This window comes from Athene noctua, chromosome 3 (assembly GCF_965140245.1).
Source record: "Athene noctua chromosome 3, bAthNoc1.hap1.1, whole genome shotgun sequence".
NCBI lineage: Eukaryota > Metazoa > Chordata > Aves > Strigiformes > Strigidae > Athene > Athene noctua.
In genome coordinates, this window is record NC_134039.1 from 50,432,979 (window position 1) to 50,452,397 (window position 19,419).

The following is a 19,419-nucleotide window of genomic DNA, read 5'->3' on the forward strand; positions in this document are numbered from 1 at the left end:
CACATCTGAGAGCTCTTCTACCCTAACAAGGAGTAGAATCAATTGTTTCTCAGACAACAGCAGTCTTTTGCCATGGTTGGATTTGGCATTTAAACTGCGGAGGACAGGCATAGGACAGATGGCCAAAGCTTCACCACAGTCATCTTTTTAAAGTGTTTCTTTATAAAACTCATTTAAGACAGGAGATTATTCCATTGTCTCATTGCCTGTAGCAAGTCAGTAAACATTAGATAAGCCAGTGCAAAAGAAAAACAGCATCAAATCTGCTAGGCTTCCTCTTACCAGTATCTGTTGAGGAGACCATAGCTTGTATTTTTGCCAAAGGTAATTTCGGATACAAATTAAGAAACCCTTTAAGCTACTACATATTATTCCTTAAAGGTCCCAGTTTTACAGTTTACTGCACACTGGCAATTTGCTGAGGCTGTGCAGAAGGTTGACTTCAAGACCTTGGCACCACAGAGAAACATACATCCCAGAACATACCAGAAAAGATATACTGTCATTCTTCATATTTAAAGCAAATACCACATCGTATTTAGATCAAACTAAGTACAAAGATGAAGAATGCAATTACAATGCATATACAGACGTAAAACCAAAATATGGTAACAGTATAAACATTGCTGTTAATTTTTACATTGCAATAAAGGTATTTCCTGTATGAAAAATAAAAGTGAGCAAGAAAACCCCAAACCAAACCACTGAATAAGCTGAAAAATATTTTATTAAAATATCTTGACTCAGATGCTCAGCGACGTGGAGAAGGGGAATCTTAATTTAAGAGCTTCCCAAGTAAAAATTATTGGTTTATTGTAAACTCGGCACTTAACTTTGTAAACAGATGTGCTTCTTCCAAAATTCCTCTACCTCATTCACTGTTCTATTTATTTATCTGATTTAATGCAAGTTTCTCTTACACAAAGCAAAAAAGAATGCAGCTGAAACTCCTGTCTTAATTAAAGGTTTCTTTGTTCTATTATGAACCTTACTTGACTGCTCAACACTGTTGCCCAGAAGAACAATACATATTTAAATCTCTAAACCCCACGAAGGAAAACAGATCATCTGGAGCTCTACAGTAACTATAACAAACTTGCCTGGGGACAAAATACTATGACAAAATATGTATTAATCTAAACTTTCTTCCTGACTCTCCATACCCTGTACTCACCTTTACATTGCTAACATTTTGTACACTTAAGAGTTATGTGCAGCTGCCTCCTGTACCAGCTCACAAGGTTTGAACTGTGGAGGGTGGAAGTGGAGTCTATTAAGATACAGATTTGCTTGGAATTAGGTAGTGTCAGAACACACCACTGGAATTGCACTACCATCCGTGAGACTCTTGCAGACAAAAGGGAACTCCACAAACAACTGCATTTCTCAAACTCTAGCCCCGGTAATCAGTGGCAAGGCACGGAGGATGGTAGCTTTCAGACAGGCTATAGGTTTTGCACTCAAAGATAAAAGTGACCAACACCCTCATCCCACTCAAACGAAAAACTTACTTTTGCAGCTCAGCTTTTTGTAGGCATCCTGCACACACAAGCCTGCAGCTAATTGAGCTATTTATCTTGCAGAATGACAAAGCATGATAGCAACATGACTTGTAAATTCCGAAGGTGGGAGCCACTTAACACAACAGTGTCAGGCCTCTGAACATCATCTTATTAGAAACTTGCAGATGTCTACTCAAATGGGGGTGTTCAGCTGTTTGGAGACATAACACAATCTAAGAGACTCCCAAAGGACATGCCTTACAGCTCCTTATTCATCTCTTGACCCAGCATATTACCTTCCCACACATTTCAAATACAATCACGATACAGGCAAGTGTGCGTTCAGCAATGGGACAGCATCTGCAACCAATCGCCAGCCATATAACGTGGTGCACACATACTCTACGTGTGTGACATGCATTTCAGGCCACAAGACAACAGTATATCTAGTCACAACAGAAGAAGGGAGTGTAGCGTAGTGAGGAAATGGGACAGAAAGCAAGATCTTGGTCACCAAAAAAAAAATCATTGTAATAACAACTTGGCTCACATCTTGCCACAAAATCCTACCTGGAACAGCTCTCTGGGTGGAGGTGATTCTGATAAACTGGGTCTTGTCTACGGTCCACAGGTTGGCTATGTTTGTACAAGGCTACAGAATATCATCATGGATTTGGAAACTTGCATTAAAGGTAAAAAAAAAAAAAAAAAAATCACTACTTTCTGGTTAGTGCTCTGTATTTTATACACACACAGGCACACACAGTGTTTGGCAAACACTATCCTGTCACCAAAGTACTTATTCTATGACAATATTTAGGGAAATAGCATGCCACTTCCATAAAGCAATACAGCAAACTTCTTTGAAATATGAACTCAAAGCTTTTTAATATTAACACAATTTCTGTTCATGAAGCAAAAATCATTCTCCGCGTTCAACCTTCTATGGAACATTCATTCCACCAATATTGCAATTTCACAGCTAAACATATTAATAGGGTCATACATATTCAGATTATGTAATAAAGACAGTGAAAGCAGACGATAAAGTGCTGTTAACATTAATTTACAGCAGCTGGGAAGGCCCTGCCAAATGTTGCTTTACATAACAGGTCATGACGTTCTGACTGCATTAAGCTTTCTGATCACTCTTCCTTTATCTGCTATGATTCTGAACACAATACGAGACAGTGCAGACTAACCAATGGATTTAGAACCCCTTTCAAGCACATCAACATTTCAAAGGTTTAAAAGATTAAAATATCAAAAAGAGCCTTGTGGTTACTATGTTTGTGCTTTTGCATTTTGCAGACATGAAAGTGACGTTCACATAATTTATCTGCATTAGGTCTACAATTCAGTGCCTCCAATAAATTCTAAAAGTGACCTTATTTCATTGTACCGTATTTTAGTTAAGCTATATGCAAATAAGGAAAACAACACTCAGTAAATTGAAAACATCTACCCTACAGTTTTCACAGGGCATCTTGAGTACTACTGACACATTCTGTAATGTGTGCATAATCCTGTCCACAACCTACATTAATTTTATCTTGAGAGTTGCACCTGAATCAAGTGACAGCTCTTGTTTTGCTTCGGTGTATTCTGCACCACATATCCTTTGTTTCAGAACAGTCTCTGCTACACTTCCAAGAAGTCAGGATTCCCAAAGCATGGGTCAGATCCTACAAGCTCTCAGGCAAGCATCAGCCAGGCACGTGGACTGTGGGACTAGGTCAGAATGTTTTACTGTAAAAAACGATGACTCACAGTTTGATTCATTCGTTTTGCATATTTCCATGCCAAAATTAAGCCAAATCCTGCAGACATTTGTGGAGATTAGTAGCCCTAGGAAGGTTAAGAGCGCTTGTGAGGTCAACAAATTCATGTGTGTAAAGTAAACAAGGCTGTGCATAACAGGACGCACACGGCAGCTACTATACTGCTTGTAAAGGCAATACCACTTCATTCACTCCCCCCAGCCCTGCACTTGTTAGCAACTATTGAGAGCACTGAATACATTACAGAGCCCAATGCTTTAACTGACTGAAATTTTACAGCAGCGGGTCTCAAGCTTTTCCTGTAGCCAAGGCTCATTACAGAGAATTGACATGTCTATACACAACAGATGAATTTCAGCAGTGCTCCAGCTCTACCCCATCCATGTGGGGCACTGCTTCAGCAAGGCCCATCCCACTGCTTGGAAAAACACAAGCAAGTAAAGGAGACCTGACTAATTACCAGATGTTGGCAAAAATCTTAGCCATTACAGGAAAAATAAAACTCACAAAGGGAACAACCAGTTTCATCAATACTCATCCATCATTGTGAAGTCTGCATCAAATTATAAGAAACTTTGTACTTGGTTTTTGATGTGAGTAAGGCCACCTTCAGTCACTTCTGGAAACTTGTCAGTGTATTCAGTCACGTAAAATTAAGATCTCTCTTCACTTTAAGTGCTCTTGCCCAAATTAGAGGAGAGTCTTCTCCCAGAGTTGGAGAAGGAGAGACCAAAAGTGGTTTTTTCACTGTCAGGTCTTTTGCACAAGAACTACAGAAGAAGTATGTCTTCCCAGGATCAGACTCTTGAGATGAGATTCAAAGGGGTAATTCCAAGGTTATAAACACACTGTAATAGGAATAATGACCCACATGATGCCAATAACAGGTCTGAATCCCACTGCGCTATACAATGTGCAAGTTGTAACTTAAAAATCTCTCTTTCAGAGCATCTCGTAAAGACACCTACAAACAAGGCAGAAGTTCCTCAACTAGAGGTAGTTATCGCAGCTAATGCCATAATCTCACATACTACTGACATTTTATGAACTGAGAAAAAAGCAATCAGAGATGTTACCTAAAAAAAAAAGTATTTGGAATTAAATTTACTTTCAAATAGCATAACACAAGCAAAGCAAAGGAAAAACAAAGCCACATGAAGTAAACAACATGTGCTCTGCAAGTCAGATGTTACAACTGAGAAACCAAAAAATTACATATAAATACTTAATAGAAACTTCAGTTCCCTAAGTCTTCACATATATTTTAACTCCTTATTTACAGTAACTTTAACAAGCTTACAAGCATCCTCTTATCCAGTAAGAGCTGCTACTGATTCAGGATGCATTAGCTATTCATTTAATACAACACTCAATTACATTTTAAAAAAAAAAAAGTAATCAAATGAATAGCTAGATAAATTACCAGGTAACCGAGTGAAGAACAGAACTAAGAACAAATTGTTCTTTCCAACACAAAATATGCCAGTACACAAATTCAGAAACATACCTGAAAAGTCTTCTTAAATCCCCTTTTAAATTAAGTTGAAACGAATTTGGACATTTCCATCATTTCTATCTTCTTGCCTGATTCTGAGCTACGGTACTTTGCATACAGCTGTTCAAACAACCTGACTTCACCACATGCAGCTGAAGTAGTACAAGTAAAGAATAGGCATGTTAATACAGCCAAATAAAGACCAATATCTACAAGTATCCTGGATTTTTGAAGTACTGTCTGCTGTTCTCCAAAATAGTTCTGCAAAGGAAACAACCTGATCAACTGCCGTGACTGACAGAGCACTCAGGTTTCCTTCTTACAGCTATATTAATGCTGTGTAATCATTTGCCTCTAGTCACTAAACCCCAAAACATTCACTGTTATTTGACTAACAACTGTAGGCTTGCCTCAGTAATATTTGCAGAGCCACTCCCCTTCTTTCCTCCTTAAAACATCAGTTGAGGTAGTTTTTCTACCCTTAAAAAAACCAACACACAAACCCTTACTAATCACAGATATGAAATAAGTCAGGAGTATTCGCACAGTAAGTTACTGGTGGCTGCAGTGAAAGCTATCTGTGGATCTGCAACTCAGGCAACTGGGGAGCAGAATCACAGAATCATCTAGGTTGGAAAAGACCTTGAAGATCATCCAGTCCAACCATTAACCTCACACTGACAGTTCCCAACTACACCACATCCATAAGTGCTATGTTGACCCAACTCTTAAACACCTCCAGGGATGGGGACTCCACCACCTCCCTGGGCAGCCCAATCCAACGCCTAACTACCGCTTCTGTAAAGAAATGCTTCCTAATATCTAATCTAAACCTTCCCTGTGCAACTTGAGGCCATTACTCTTGTCCTATCGCTTATTACTAGGTTAAAGAGACTCATCCCCAGCTCTCTGCAACCTCCTTTCAGGTAGCTGTAGAGGGCGATGAGGTCTCCCCTCAGCCTCCTCTTCTCCAGACTAAACACCCCCAGTTCCCTCAGCATTTCTTTTCCTTGACTGCTGAAGTCAGATTAATTTCTAGCTGGGCTTTAGCCCTCCTGATTTCTGCCCTGCATAGCCTCACAGCATCTTTGTAATCATTGTGAGTGGCTAGTCCCTCTTCCAAAGGTTGTAAACTCTCCTTTTCTTCCTGAGAATCACCATGGAACAGAGGACTGAATATGCTTTACAAAGGGAATGCTGCAGGAAGAGTCATTGGAACAGAGGTTCATGCAAACAAACATTCATTCATAAACATTTCAAATAACTCTGAACAAACATTTTTTTTCATAGAGGCTATGAACAAAACCAGAGACAATCTGCCAAAAATTGCCTTAAATGCTGGCAGAGCATTGAGATTAAAAATCAATAGAAAGGAAAGAGATGGTGGTTTTCTGTATACTGTATGATCACATACAATGAATTAAAAAAAGATATCCTCTGAATACTTCCCCCTCCAGATTAATAAAGTTAAGTATTCTTAATTTAGAATGGTCATGCAAATATCTCAGTCCTACAGCCCTCTTCCTTTTCTGTTTCTGTAAAAAAACAAGTAGAACAGGAACACAGACTTGCTGGAACACATACATAGTGAGACCTGTATCTCTCAGGTGACTGCTCTAACTACCAGGCAATGGATTCATAATCACTCTATAAATAATTAAATATTCATTAAGTGGGGAAAAAAAGCAGGAGAGCTTCAACAAACAAGTAAACAGGGAGATTTGTCTCAGAATACTCTGTTCCCTGGTTCTCAGAGGAATCACTTGCAGGGTGGGAGAGCTGGTTTCAAGACATGGTTTTGAGTGAGATAAAAGGCAGCAAGGTGTGAAACCAGACTCCTCATGCAAATGCTCTGACCACTAGGAAGGATGCACTGATCAGATTCCTAATGCTGCAATTTCATACATATTTTCACATGGCTCAGCAAAGGAAGGTAACATTTTTAGGTCTTCTATGGTGGCAACTCAGATGACATCAGCATGGATGGGGCCGGTGCTTATCTCCTGTCTCTGCCAGCTGGAGGCAAGGCAGTTTCTGGTCTATAAATATGGGAACTATGTTATAATTTGAAGCACAGCTTCCCACTAACTCCTGCAAACAGTCGGCAGAACAAACATTTTAGGCCAGTGTATGCAGTTGCATAAACATACCCACAGACATCTCTGAAGTGAGACAGCAGCCAAAGGGGAACTAAACATGTCACCTGAAAGGCAAACACAGGAGCTAGATTTCTTTTATGGATTTAATACCATAGAATACTTTTCACCCTAAGACTCTTTGAGACCATATGGAAGAGTATGAAAACTGCTGTTGTATCTGGGAAGTCTGTTCTCTCAGGCCTGAACAGACTTCCCCCCCTTACTCAGAGGCCGTCCTGCAATCACCAGGGAACAGCACAGAGCTATACGGAACTGGCTGGTGGGTCACCAGCAAGGCATACACTTGGTATCTTCATGAACAGCCCCTCTGGCAACTCATCCCCTCTACACCTACTACTTTGCTAGTCAGGGTGGTACGTATTGGAGGAATGACACTTTTATTTTTCATTTGCTCTTATTTCTTATTTTTCCCTTTTGATATGAAAAAGAGGGTTTTCTTGCCCAGCATTATCAAACCAGTTATCAGGGATTGTCCCGAAAGGTTTCCTAGAGATGTTCTGAAAGACAGGCAAAAGCTTCTAAGCAAATTTAATGTACATTAACTGCTTGGTCTTTGGTGGTCAGTTATCCTTGCTCTTTCACCAGCCTCTCAGTACTCCACGACTCACTGCAGCCTAGTGCAACACACATATATTTCACCAGATTTGGTTTTAGTCATAAAAGCAGTCTCATAAGGAAAAGATGCTCCAGTTTTCTGTATGTAGGCACAGTGAGCCAAAGCCACATATAATTCACTATTCACTTCCCTTTGTTCTGCTGTGTTAGCAGACAGAAGCAGCACTGAAGTCCTGCTCAAATAGACTTTTTTTGTCCAGTTTTGCCATTAACATTTTCATATTTTTCTTTACTTAAAGTACCAGAGACATCTCCACAAGACCAGATATCGTGCCTCCCTAAGGTGCCTTTAATCAGAATGGTTATCTTGATAATGCATTAAACCTTGGCAGAAGACACCCGAAGCAGGAAGATGCCGGAAGAAGTCTCAAAGGGAGTTTGGAGGAAAAACTCCCCAACTCTCACACCCCACAACCTCTCAGGTCCAGCAGAAACCCTAAAAAGTAGTATTTTATTCCACATTCTCAATTTATAGGTTCTGGCTTAAACAAGTTTGTTGACAGAGAGCTGTATGCCTAGACTCCAGTGAAGCTCAGTAACTTTAGTCAGGAACAAGGAACAGAATGGTTCAAGATGCTCCTGGCTGCTTGTTTCTCAATAAGGCCATATGATGAAGTCTGCAAGGGGCAGTATATTCCACCACTCCACAGGTAAAGTTAAAGACAGTAGTGGGAGCACTGCTTAAGCAGCATGGGATTTGACCCACAACTACAATATCATGGCATCAGAAGTGGCTGGCAATTAAAGGATTACAGTACAGTCAACGATAATCCGATGAGCTCACAGACTGCACACACTGCTCCATGGCAGGCTGCTGGGGAAGAAGCAATGCCGGGCATGCATGACAGCACTTGCTCCTCCACAGCATCCTGGGAGGAGAGGAGGCCCTAGCAGGTGGGGACCTGCTACCTGCACCGGGCTCCCTCATCTCTTCTGCACAAGGCACCTTCTCCCACTCTGAACATGGTTGTGACTTCAGTGGAAGGGTATCCGAGGAGATTAACATTTTTGTTATATTTTTGGTTGTGACATTAAGAATCTCACTAATTTTATGCACTGTTACTTGAAAATTAGGAAGGTACAAATACATGATGGCAGCCTTAAAAAAAGACACATAAAGCACACAACTATTACACTGGGTCTTAACCTCAAGTAGTCTGTTAGGCAGCAAAGACAGCATAGTTGTCAAGTTCTTAAACTTAAATCAAGTTCTTAAAGATACCAATTATCCCTTTGCAGCACAAACCAAACAAGCTAGCCAGCTTTCCACTACAGAGCTGGTTCTTCATGGAGCTGATATCATTTATGCCAAGAATGCAGATACACCCATTTGCCACATACACAAGGCATCTATGAACAAGAGCGTATATATCTTCACCTCTACTAATCATCAAATCAGTGATTTGCAAGAGGAGGAGCACGCTGTGCCATCTAAACACTTAAAACAACCTTGGTGTGTTAAGTATCCTATAATAAGGGTGAGAACCTTTTTTTTCTTTTTAGTATACCTTTTGAATGCCTGCAGAAATACTGTCAAAGCAATAAGAGTAACTTTATGTCTCTCAACTTAGTTGCAGCATGTTCTGGTACAGAGGCTTGTATTGCAGTGTATCTAACAAGCAAGGAGAACAATGACTAGAGGCATCAGAGAGCTGACATGACACAGTGCCCTGAACTACCTGCAATATAAAACTTTAAGGAATGGGATTGTATGGATCATCAAGTCCAGTCTGCTGCTACCACAGACAATCCTATCTTGTAAATTTTCCTATAAGATTATTTACTGGACAGTTAGCATCTTTTGAAAGAAAAAAAAAGTTAATGATGAAATGCTGAAGAGGTTTGGGGTTTTTTTTCAGCAGAAAAAGTAGAATAATAGAAGTTCTCGTCCTATAATATATATAAAAAAAAGTACTTGTAATCCTTTCAATTTCTCTATCACTTTCTAAAACAGTAACTTAATTGCTGAGTCAGGAAGTTTTGGTTCAGATGCCTGCTCATCTTGGTACCAAATGAACACTTACTTTATCTTGCCTCTGACCTAATGCTTTAGATTGTTTATCCTCTCTTCTCCTAAAAAAGAGTCAGAGGGGAAAAGCAAAGAACAGTAAGGCTTGAAAGAAGACAGGTTGGTGAAAGAACAGAGCCATAGAAGAGCTATCACTGAATCTTATTAGACTTCTGCCGTACTCTGTAAACATGAGTGGATTCCTCTGATTTTCAGGAAGCAGATACTCTGGAACCAGCAAGAACAGTAGAGACTGGCTTCTTTTACCATATGAAGGAATGTACACTGAAAAATGAAAGGGGATCAGTACACCTCCTTATTTAGTTTAAAGCACACACAGAGCAAAGTCCAAACTGTGCACCACTCCACTTGTGACACCTCAGAAGAAACAAGTCAAAGCAGCATCTTGAATACTTCTGACACAAGACAGCACCAACAAACTGCTAGCAGATCCCATATAGAGTAAATCAGATGAGTAAGCACTGAGTCAGTTAAGGAGTCTGGACAGTCCATTTACATGAATCTGCAGTAGTCAGTTATGTTTCCCACAACAGCTAATTATGTGAAGGGTTACAATCATTACTTCCTGGAAGTCATCATCCGGTAAGCCAGCTGCATTTGCTTTTTATCCCCAATATAGTTAACAAGAAATAATACACCATAAGTGTTCTAATTATATTTTTGTAACTTTATTTCACAATAAAAAAATAATTTTATGTCTAGTATATTTTGAGAATGTTTTGGTTAATATGATAATACAGCTTTCTTGTCTGCCTGTCAGCACATCTACATCTATAATGGGAAGTCTCAGGAGGCTGTAACTGAAACTCAAAGAGGTTTTATCAGTCAATAATAGATAACATAACAATGTTAATACGGATATTCTAACTGATGAATCTATGATCACACTTCTAAGCAAGTTCTACTGAAATTTTTTCTAGAAAAATGGTAAGACTTTTTTCCCTTCTCACCACTCTGTAATTAAAAGCAATCCCCCAGACGCTATGATAAAGGTAAATGCAGATCAATTACCCACACACCTTCAGAAGGACTTCATTAAAACCAGATCAACTGCACTGTCCTGCACTGCATAGAGTTAAAAGTTAATGACACAGTTAATCCTTAACGCATTTCACAGATATGATTATTAGAGTCAAATCATAAAGCATATACTTTCTCCACAGAACTTTCTGAAAGCATTTAGTGGTTTTGCTGGTGTTTGTTTCCTAGGGATTTTTCTGACATAGGAGGTTTGGCCACCTTCTTGCCCAAACGTTTCAAGTGAAAGACTATGAGGAGCACCTTTTCTTCCTACCTGCAACACCTATCTCGTTAACATGCACTTAGAGCTGGGATTATTTTATTGTGGCAACCATGAACTAAAACAAGCATCTTCTTCTTCAAGAGAAGACAAACTTCATTATGTTTGCACTCACTGACTAACAGAGTCATGGCTATGCGCACATACAAGCCAGTTCTTGGAAACAGAACATTAGATTTACTTGGGGTTATTTCCAAAGCATTCTTCATTTTCCATAAAGAGATTGCATCTCAATCTCAGGATTTATCATATGGTCACCTCCAGGTAAAATCCAGGTTTCCAGTGGATTGTACAATGAAAGATTGAATACTGCACCTTAAAATTCATTCAGGTATACACCTAAGAAATAGTGACATGAACAGAGGAGGGAAGGGACTACTGAAGAGATTTTCCTTGTTCTGTTACTAAGTCGTAGCTAACAGAAAACAACTTGAGAATACCAGTGTTTTGTCTGGACAAGATAGATTAGTGGGCAGAGCATAGGTAATACATAATACACCACCTTCAGCCTACTAGATGGCTCTAACTGACTTGTGACACACTTCCATGTCTACCAGAAGATAACTTCCACAACCTGCAGAAAACAGTAGGTTCCTGAGGAAGTGGTACCTCAGGATTACTGCTCCTGTTACAACAGATCAAAGAGAACTGTTTGTCTTAAAACACTCCCACAGGACCAAGACACCACACAAACTGTCTGAACAGCCTGTAGTTGTTTAAGTGTTGGAAACAAAATAAAAAGAGCAGTGATAACCAACTCCTTTGGTTTTGGTGCCAGATAGTGTCTTGGTAATGTGAAAGACACGCAGCAAGCAGTCTCTTCCTGTGCAGACAGCTCTGCCTCTCACCCAGTACATAGTCCCATGCTCTCAGCAATGGACCGCTGTTCTTCATCCCAAGTATCTGCTATGGCACAGTCTACCAGTCTCATCCCTGTTAGTGGTACACAAGGGATTGCACAAGCAGTGATGCCAGGCATTGCACCTTCGACCACTGCCTCCAGTTTTCAGCTGTTGCTCTTCCTCTGCATGCATGCATACATATGCCCACAATCTCTTCAACCTCAGGGTATTTGGCACGGTGTCCAAGAGACAAGACATGGGGAAGGAAAAGACATAAAGTAACTTCAGACAGAACAGGCTATTCATGACTCACAGCTCCCGAACTGACCAGCACAGAGCAAGGTCAGCCAGCCTTGCCTCTGAGATGGCCAGAACTTGATCAGATCAGCCCAGATAGCTCAGAGCAGAGAGCACAGGGGTGAGGGGGGGGGTGTCCCAGGAACATCGGGTCAGTAACTGGCAAGGTAGAAGCTGCCAGTCAGAGGAAATGCGGCCACGAGGCTAAAACCTGCAGGAAGCAGAACGGGCACAGTGGGAAGAATGCAGGGTGCAAGGAGCCCTGGTATGCATTTAGACTAATGGCTCACACACAAAACCAAACTCCCACACACCAAAGCCTGTGAAAGCCAAGCACTAAGAGTAGATTAGACTCTAATAGGGATTAAGACAAGTTAAGGTAGCACTAATTTCCACGAGGGAGACCAGAAAGGTTAGATGTGGGATAACATGACAGCTAGATGTAGCAGGGGCTTGAAAAAATGGTAAAGGGAAGAACAAGCACCACAGGAGCATCCATTGACACCTGCCTGGCTCCATTTGTGCTCTCCCCCATGTCCAGCCCTGTCCAGAACAGAGATTAGATGTGCCGCACTGTCAAGTCATGGTCAGTGATTTCTAATAGGCTGTGTAATGGTCAGCAGGGAATTTCTTATCCAGTCTCAACAGCACTGACCCACTTTTTTCCAGTGCTACCATCCATCACCTCTAGCTGACAAGGAGACTAGTTTTCACAAAAGGCAAAACCTAACCCTCACAAAGTTTGACGAAGAAAAAGAGATGAAATTCGAATCTCATTCTGTCTTACTGCAGCCATTTCAAAGCTATAAGTTTAATTTTATTAGCAACTAGGACTTCAGTTCATAAAAGAGTGACCAATAAAAGATAATGGCAGGAAATTAAATGAACCTTAGCATGATTTAGAGCATTGCTCTGCAACAGCAAACTGCTCAGAAAGTAGGCTTGAAAGGGAAAAAAAGCCTCAAAGAAGTGACCATAAAGGGATCCAAACTGTTTCAGAGTCAGAGGCGAGTTAAAGCTTTCCTAGAGACTAACAAGAAAAGCACAGATACACACAAAACGTGCACATTAAGTATGCATTATGATTGCCATATGGCCAGAAACACTGGTCAGACAATCCATTCACTGCTCACTCTTTCATGTGTGCTACAGAAATTAGGACTTTATTCACCTTTAAATTCAAGTAAAATACTGAATGTAGTTTCACTGCGGTGCTGGGAGACACCAGCTGCAGTATATGCTCAAACCAGGAAAAAAAAGGTCTACTTTCCTGACTGTTGGCCACATTTTCAAAAAGGTACCGAAAGGCATTTTGTTTTCCTTTAATTCTACAGAAAGACTAAGAGGCCAAAACCTCTGAAGTTCCTCAATCATGACCTTTGGGAAGTAGGCTTTTTGTAGGCCTCCCCCATCCCCCAAATAATTTGGTGAACTACAACAAGCTCCTTAGTTTTCATTCCAAGAAAGTGGTGAGAAGAGTACTGAATATGGAGGTTAAAAAAAAAAAACCAAAAAAAAGAATGTTCGGTTTATGACTGAACTTATATCTACACCTGCAGATACTCCTTACAGCTGCATAGCCAGCTACAATCTTATTAACATTTACCTGGACAACTGAAGTTTGTATTCTGAAGGGAAAGATCAGAGCAGGAAAAAAGTAGTGGGGGAAAAAGGCAAGGAACTATCCTTCATTAGCCTCTCTTGAACAACATGTAACTCCAAATGAAAAACAGCACAGAGAAAAATATCCTTTCTGTATAAGACAAAATTCACTGTGGTCAAGGTCTTTGATTAGAAAAATTTCTACTGAACCACACCTGATAATCTTAAACTTTGGAAACTGGCATCTATTCACCAGAATTTTTTGAAATAAAATTTGAGAATTCTGGCATCATCCAAGGCACCAAATTTTTCATTATGAAGATTTTTTTTCCAAATAGTTATCAGATAAGTTTACTAAAAAGTCAACCCAGTTTGTATTTCAGAGCTCAGCCTTTCCTCAGAGAAGCTTCTGTTGTTTTAATTCTAGATTGTTTTAATCTGAATTAAAATTAAATTGAGTTTCACAAATTAGAATTTTCATTTTTCCACAAAAATTATTAGGCAATGCAATACAGCGTGCTAACAAGTTGTTTCCGGAGGAGAAATATTTTGTTCTGAAGAACACCATGCATATATTGATCTTAGGGAAGTATCTCCCTTCACAAAGCTGCTTTTGGGCTCATATTTCCACTCAGTCACTTCCAACTGGAAAATGAAGGTGGAAAAAGGAAGCATCTAAGTAGCTCTTTCCTCAGCCCTTTTCAGTTGGAGATGCAGTTTCATAAGAAGGCCAATAGACTGTTAAATTCCAAAGATCCTCAACAGTTCAAACATACAGAGGTTCTCACTGAATAGACAGGCCCAGATAATCAGTCAGCACAATGCTTACCTATTCAAAGCACATTTGTCCTTGGCGTGGAAGGCCAGTTACAAGTCTTAAGAAGGTAAACATGCCAGTTTAACACTTGAATGACCTGAAAGCTATCAAGCAGCATCCCTGATTCTCTGCTACTTCTACACATTTCTTCTCCAGGGGGGAAAAATTTCTGAAGTAAGCCAAATATTCAAGATCTCACTAGCTCACCCTTCACCAAAGCTGAAATACCCGCACAGGCATCAGAGGATGGTCTAGTATTTCTTCACTACTGTGGATTGCTCAGCAACTTTATCAATAGACACTACTTTACATTATCAGCAGTACCAAGGAGCAGGTGGTCCTTAGAACACAAAAGGTGGGAAAACAATAGGCTACTATAGTCAATTGAGCTTTGAGTTAAGGAATGCTGTGCATAAATCTAAGTAAGGTCATGTATCAGAAATTACTACTCAACTATCTATACCACCAGTTTTGTTCATTTAAACAAGATTCCCTCCACTTTCTAGCTCTAGTTGTATCTGCCATCCCAGCTGCAAGGTTGGTAGGAAATCCACTTCTAATGACTTCAGAAGGCCTATAAAATTATCACATTCTTCAGAAAAAACACATACAATTGATAGCCTAGATAATCAGGGATATTTTAAGAAGCAGTTTTACTCAGTAATCCAATACAGTCTGCAGGAAGTCTACAAGGCACCTTGCCCAAGCCATTTCAACAATAATCTAAATTGTTCCTCAGAACTGTCAAAATGTTCTTGAATAAACAAGCTCTTGATGCCTTTCCTAAAGCTTTTGAATCAGAAACATTGCTGAGAAGTAGGGTGCTTCAGCAAAATCAAGTAACAAGGTCATACTGGAACAGAAGCATAACGAGGTAGCTCACTTCCAACAAGTAAGAGTTACAGAACCAAGCAATACTTCCTACACAGCTTTAGGTCTACAAAATAAGGTAACTATGTCATAATAATATCCTTACATCCCCCAAAACAATGGATATAGGTATCCATCTAGACAGACCTAACTTCAATATTAAGAGATCCTTAAGAAATATCCTTCTACTTTCTATATAATGTGCATGGAAGTGAACACAATTCCCTTACTACTGCAATTGGAATAGTTCTTGACAGAAGTTAGCCTGAAGATCAGGGATGTTGCAAATAAATGTGCAAGATGTTCTGCCCAATATGCCAGAAGTACCTTGTCCACTTCAGCTTGACAAACAGGTAACATCTGCAGTCTTTCTACTGTTCCTGTATGACCTCCACTAAAGCAACAGCCAATCTACTGATACAGCTAAAAGTCCAAGGAAAAGATGTAAGTTTACACCATCCAGGAACCAGGCAGAACAATTAACATCTGTTACTGCTTCCTATTTGAGGAGTTAAGACCAGAAAAGCTATGTGAAGAATGGCACTGTTAAATCCTCATTTCCAAATATGGCACCATATATATACCCTACAGGCCATGTATATTAGAGGCCCCTCTTTCTTCAGTATCAATATTCAGACATCTTGCTACAGGATTTACAAATGCACACATAAGTGGTATGGTTTCTGAATCGCCAACACTGGCGTTCAGCATGCTGGACTCCATGCAATCTCGTAACAAGGTAAGGTACATACATAGTGTTATACTTCTTTGCATGCGTCTGTCCATAGCACCTCAAACGGCCAGTTTGCTGCCAAATTGTCCACATCATTCGGGCAACTAAACATGTCAGCAGCGAGAAATCAGCTAGCCATTGCAAACACCAGAAGTCATAAGCAGCAAAAGCGTTTTGACCACACCCTTTCTCCTACCCTAATATATGAAATTCCAGGTAGTACATTGGGACCTGCCTTTTCTGCATTTACATTCCCTTCAGGTTACCTTGCTGGCTAATTAGGACTAATTCCTTAGCCCTTGAACACCACAACATCAAAAAGATTTTCAAGGTACCACACAATGGTATCACTACTTTGTTATAGTATCACTGAGCTTATGTCTATCATAACACTATTATGTCTTAGTACAGACGGCTCTTGCCACCCAAAATTCAACTGTAGTGATGACAGTTAAAGAAAAAGCATCTCTGGCTACAATTTCTAGCCCAGCATACTTTTTCAAACAGCTGCTAATCAACAATTCAGGCGAGACAGTTGGGACCAGACTGCACACACCCCAGACCACCACAAAGGCACAAAGCAAGTCAAAATTCCTACTAAGCTGTGTTTATAAATGCCACCTCTCTCTGCAATTATGATGGAAGTCCATCACACCAAATGAGAGCCAAGATATCAGAGGTGCTTTCTACCTCAACCTTTGTTGTTTATTAAATGATTGAATATACGTAGCTGAAGGGCATGGCATTTTTTCTTCATTATTCAAAAGAAAAGAACAGCTTATAGAGCAACCGGCTGTAGCTAATGAAGGCTGAGCCCTTAACAATCATGTTTGGAGGCAAAGAACAGTCTGCACACTCTGCAAAGAGCTTAAGATCTTGAACATTTTTTCTGCTCAGTGATCAAGACAAATCTGCACCATCTCCACAGAGAGGCAGAAACACCAATCCTCCAAGGGCTCAACGACAGTGAATCCACCAGCTGTGAGAGAGCTGTCTCAGCCCTGCCCATGTCAAACAGACACTAGAAGCATGGCCTACCTGCCAGCTCAGAGATGACTCCCCACTGCCCACCTATCTGGCAGGTCTCTTATTTGAAGCTTAAATTCCTGCTGGACCCCGACAGACACTCACTGGTGACAAGTACTTTTCATAAAAAGTTAAGCGTAGGAAGAAGACAACTCAAAAACTGCCTCTTCCTTTTTAAGAGGAAAAAAAAACAAACAATGAGACTCCAAAAATTGTCTTGAAAATTTGATCTTGCAGGATCAAGTATGAGGAAAAAATACTGTGCAATTACAGAAAGTCAACAAATCTTTGAACAGCTGAGCAGTTCCTCCCACCCCGTTTCAGACACCTCAGACTGAAGGTCCCCAGCCCCTGTCTGGGTGGGGCAGGAGGGCTCCTGAAGCCCACGGATCTTCATGGGGACACGCTCTGTCTCAGCACATCGCAGACCATGGGCAGCATCAAGGAGGGTCCACCCCAGGTATATAAAGACCACACCTACATCATTTTAGTAAAGAGAGTTCAGGCGTTGCATAGCTTTTTTAGCACTGCATTTCAGGTTCACCTCCATCCTCAAAGCTTGGATTTATTGCAATTTGTGTATTATGCAATATATTCCCCAACAGCGTCTAGAAGAAAAGGATGTGCACCAAAAGACCCACACCTCACCGCCCATGTCGCTACTTTCCATCCTCTGTTTCACCCCAGACGCTGGCAGAGGATGGGAAAACGCTAGGCGAGGAGCAGAAACTCGAGGGTCTGAAAGCGCTGGTGGCTCAAGCCAGGGTCTGCCGGCACTGTCCTTAGCACAACAGTTGGATGCGATACAGCCGGGCTATGCGAGGCTGAAACACTTCCTGGGATGGCTGAAAGGGCTCATTCAATAGTCAAGGATAATTCTTTATTAGCCATCTTCTACAGCCCAACGGCAGAAACTAAAACCCTGAGGGGAGGGTGGGGGACACCAGCCATGTGCCTTAAGAAAGAGGCATGGCATACTATTGTCTCTATCCTCAGTTTAATTGCCAAGCCTTTTCTTTTTTTATCCCCCCGCACCCCGTCTCCCCCGTGTTACCGAAGTCGGTGGCCGAAGGGAAGGTGCTCCGCCCGGGCCGGGCAGAGGACAACGGCCGGGGCTGCCGCCCGGCCCCAGCCCCCGCCGGCCCCTCACACAAACCGGCCCCGCTCAGAGTGCTCCCCTCCACCGCCGCCCCGAAGTTCAGGCAACCGGGACCTCCTCGCCCGGGCGGCGGCGGGGCCGGCCTCGGCCCGCATCCCGGGGTGAGGGGCCGGCAGGCGGCCGGTCCCCGCGGGGGCTCGCCCCACCGCCGCCTCGCGCCCCTGAGGCCGGGGAGGCGCCCCCGCGCTTACCTTTCACTTGACTTTCATACTCTGCTATAATCTCTTTGTCCTTTTTGAATCTGCTCGGGGTTGACATTATCCACTTGCTTCTTCCGCTTCTCCCCCTTCTTCTCCTTGTTTTAAATTATTATTATTAATTGTTATTATTTTTCTGTAGGGGCTCCCAAGTTGTATCGGATGGCCACAAGCCCGAGCGAGCGCGGCGGCCGGGGCGGCGGCGGGCGGCTGGCCCCGCGGGAGCGCCGCCGACACCGGAGGCGGCGAGGCGGGGAGGCGGCGATCAGACTAACCCCGGCGCGGGCACCATCGCCTCCCGGCGCCGCCGCCGGCAGCAACGCGGTCCGCGGCCCGGAGCCGCCGCAGGGCGGGGCGGCGGCGGAGCTGCCTCTGGCCGCGGGGCACCCGCTTCCACTAGGCGAGGGCGGGGGCCCGGCGGCTGCGCCCCACCATTGTTATCTCTCCTCACGCACCCGGGAGAGGGGAAGGGAAGGAGGGCGCGGGCAGGAGGCAGGCAGGCAGGCAGGCGACCGCGCTCGGTCCGCACGCCAGAGGCACTAGTTACTCCTGTCGCCGCGCTCGCCTGGGTGGGGACTCGGGGCCGGCGCCCCGCCGTGACTAACCCCGGGCGACAGCGCGGAGGCGCATGTCCCAGCCCCGCAGCCCCAGCAGCGGCCGGCGCGGGGCGGCACCTCCGCCGCGCCCTGGAGAGGTGTCTCCGGGAATAAACTTCTCCCCGCCCTCCCGCTGTTCACTCCTCCCTTCCTGCCTCCCGCCCGCCTCCCGCTCCTCGCTCGCCTCGTCCCCGGTGGCGCCCGCTCCGCTTCCCCCCTGCCGGCAGCCGGGGCGGGTGCGCGGCCGCCGCCCTCCGCCGCCCTCCGCCGCGCCGCGGGCCGAGGCCGGCCCGCAGGCCCCGCCGCCCAGCTGCCCCGCGGCGGGAGGCCTAGCAGGCCCGCCAGGCCCGGCCCTGGGCGGGAGGGAAAGGGCCGCCCCCGCCCCGCGGCCCGCAGCGG

General features: G+C 42.9%; 1 protein-coding gene across 2 annotated transcripts in view; it reads right to left on the bottom strand.

Moving 5' to 3' along the window:
• Positions 1 to 19,099, bottom strand: part of SRGAP1 (SLIT-ROBO Rho GTPase activating protein 1) — a 153,451-nt gene extending 134,352 nt beyond the window's left edge. For both annotated transcript variants that reach the window (XM_074902963.1, XM_074902962.1), the window contains exon 1: positions 18,419 to 19,099. In XM_074902963.1, coding sequence (XP_074759064.1) covers positions 18,419 to 18,485 — 67 coding nt within the window. In that variant the 5' untranslated portion in view covers positions 18,486 to 19,099. The remainder of the gene's footprint in view (positions 1 to 18,418) is intronic.
• Positions 19,100 to 19,419: the final 320 nt, after the last annotated feature.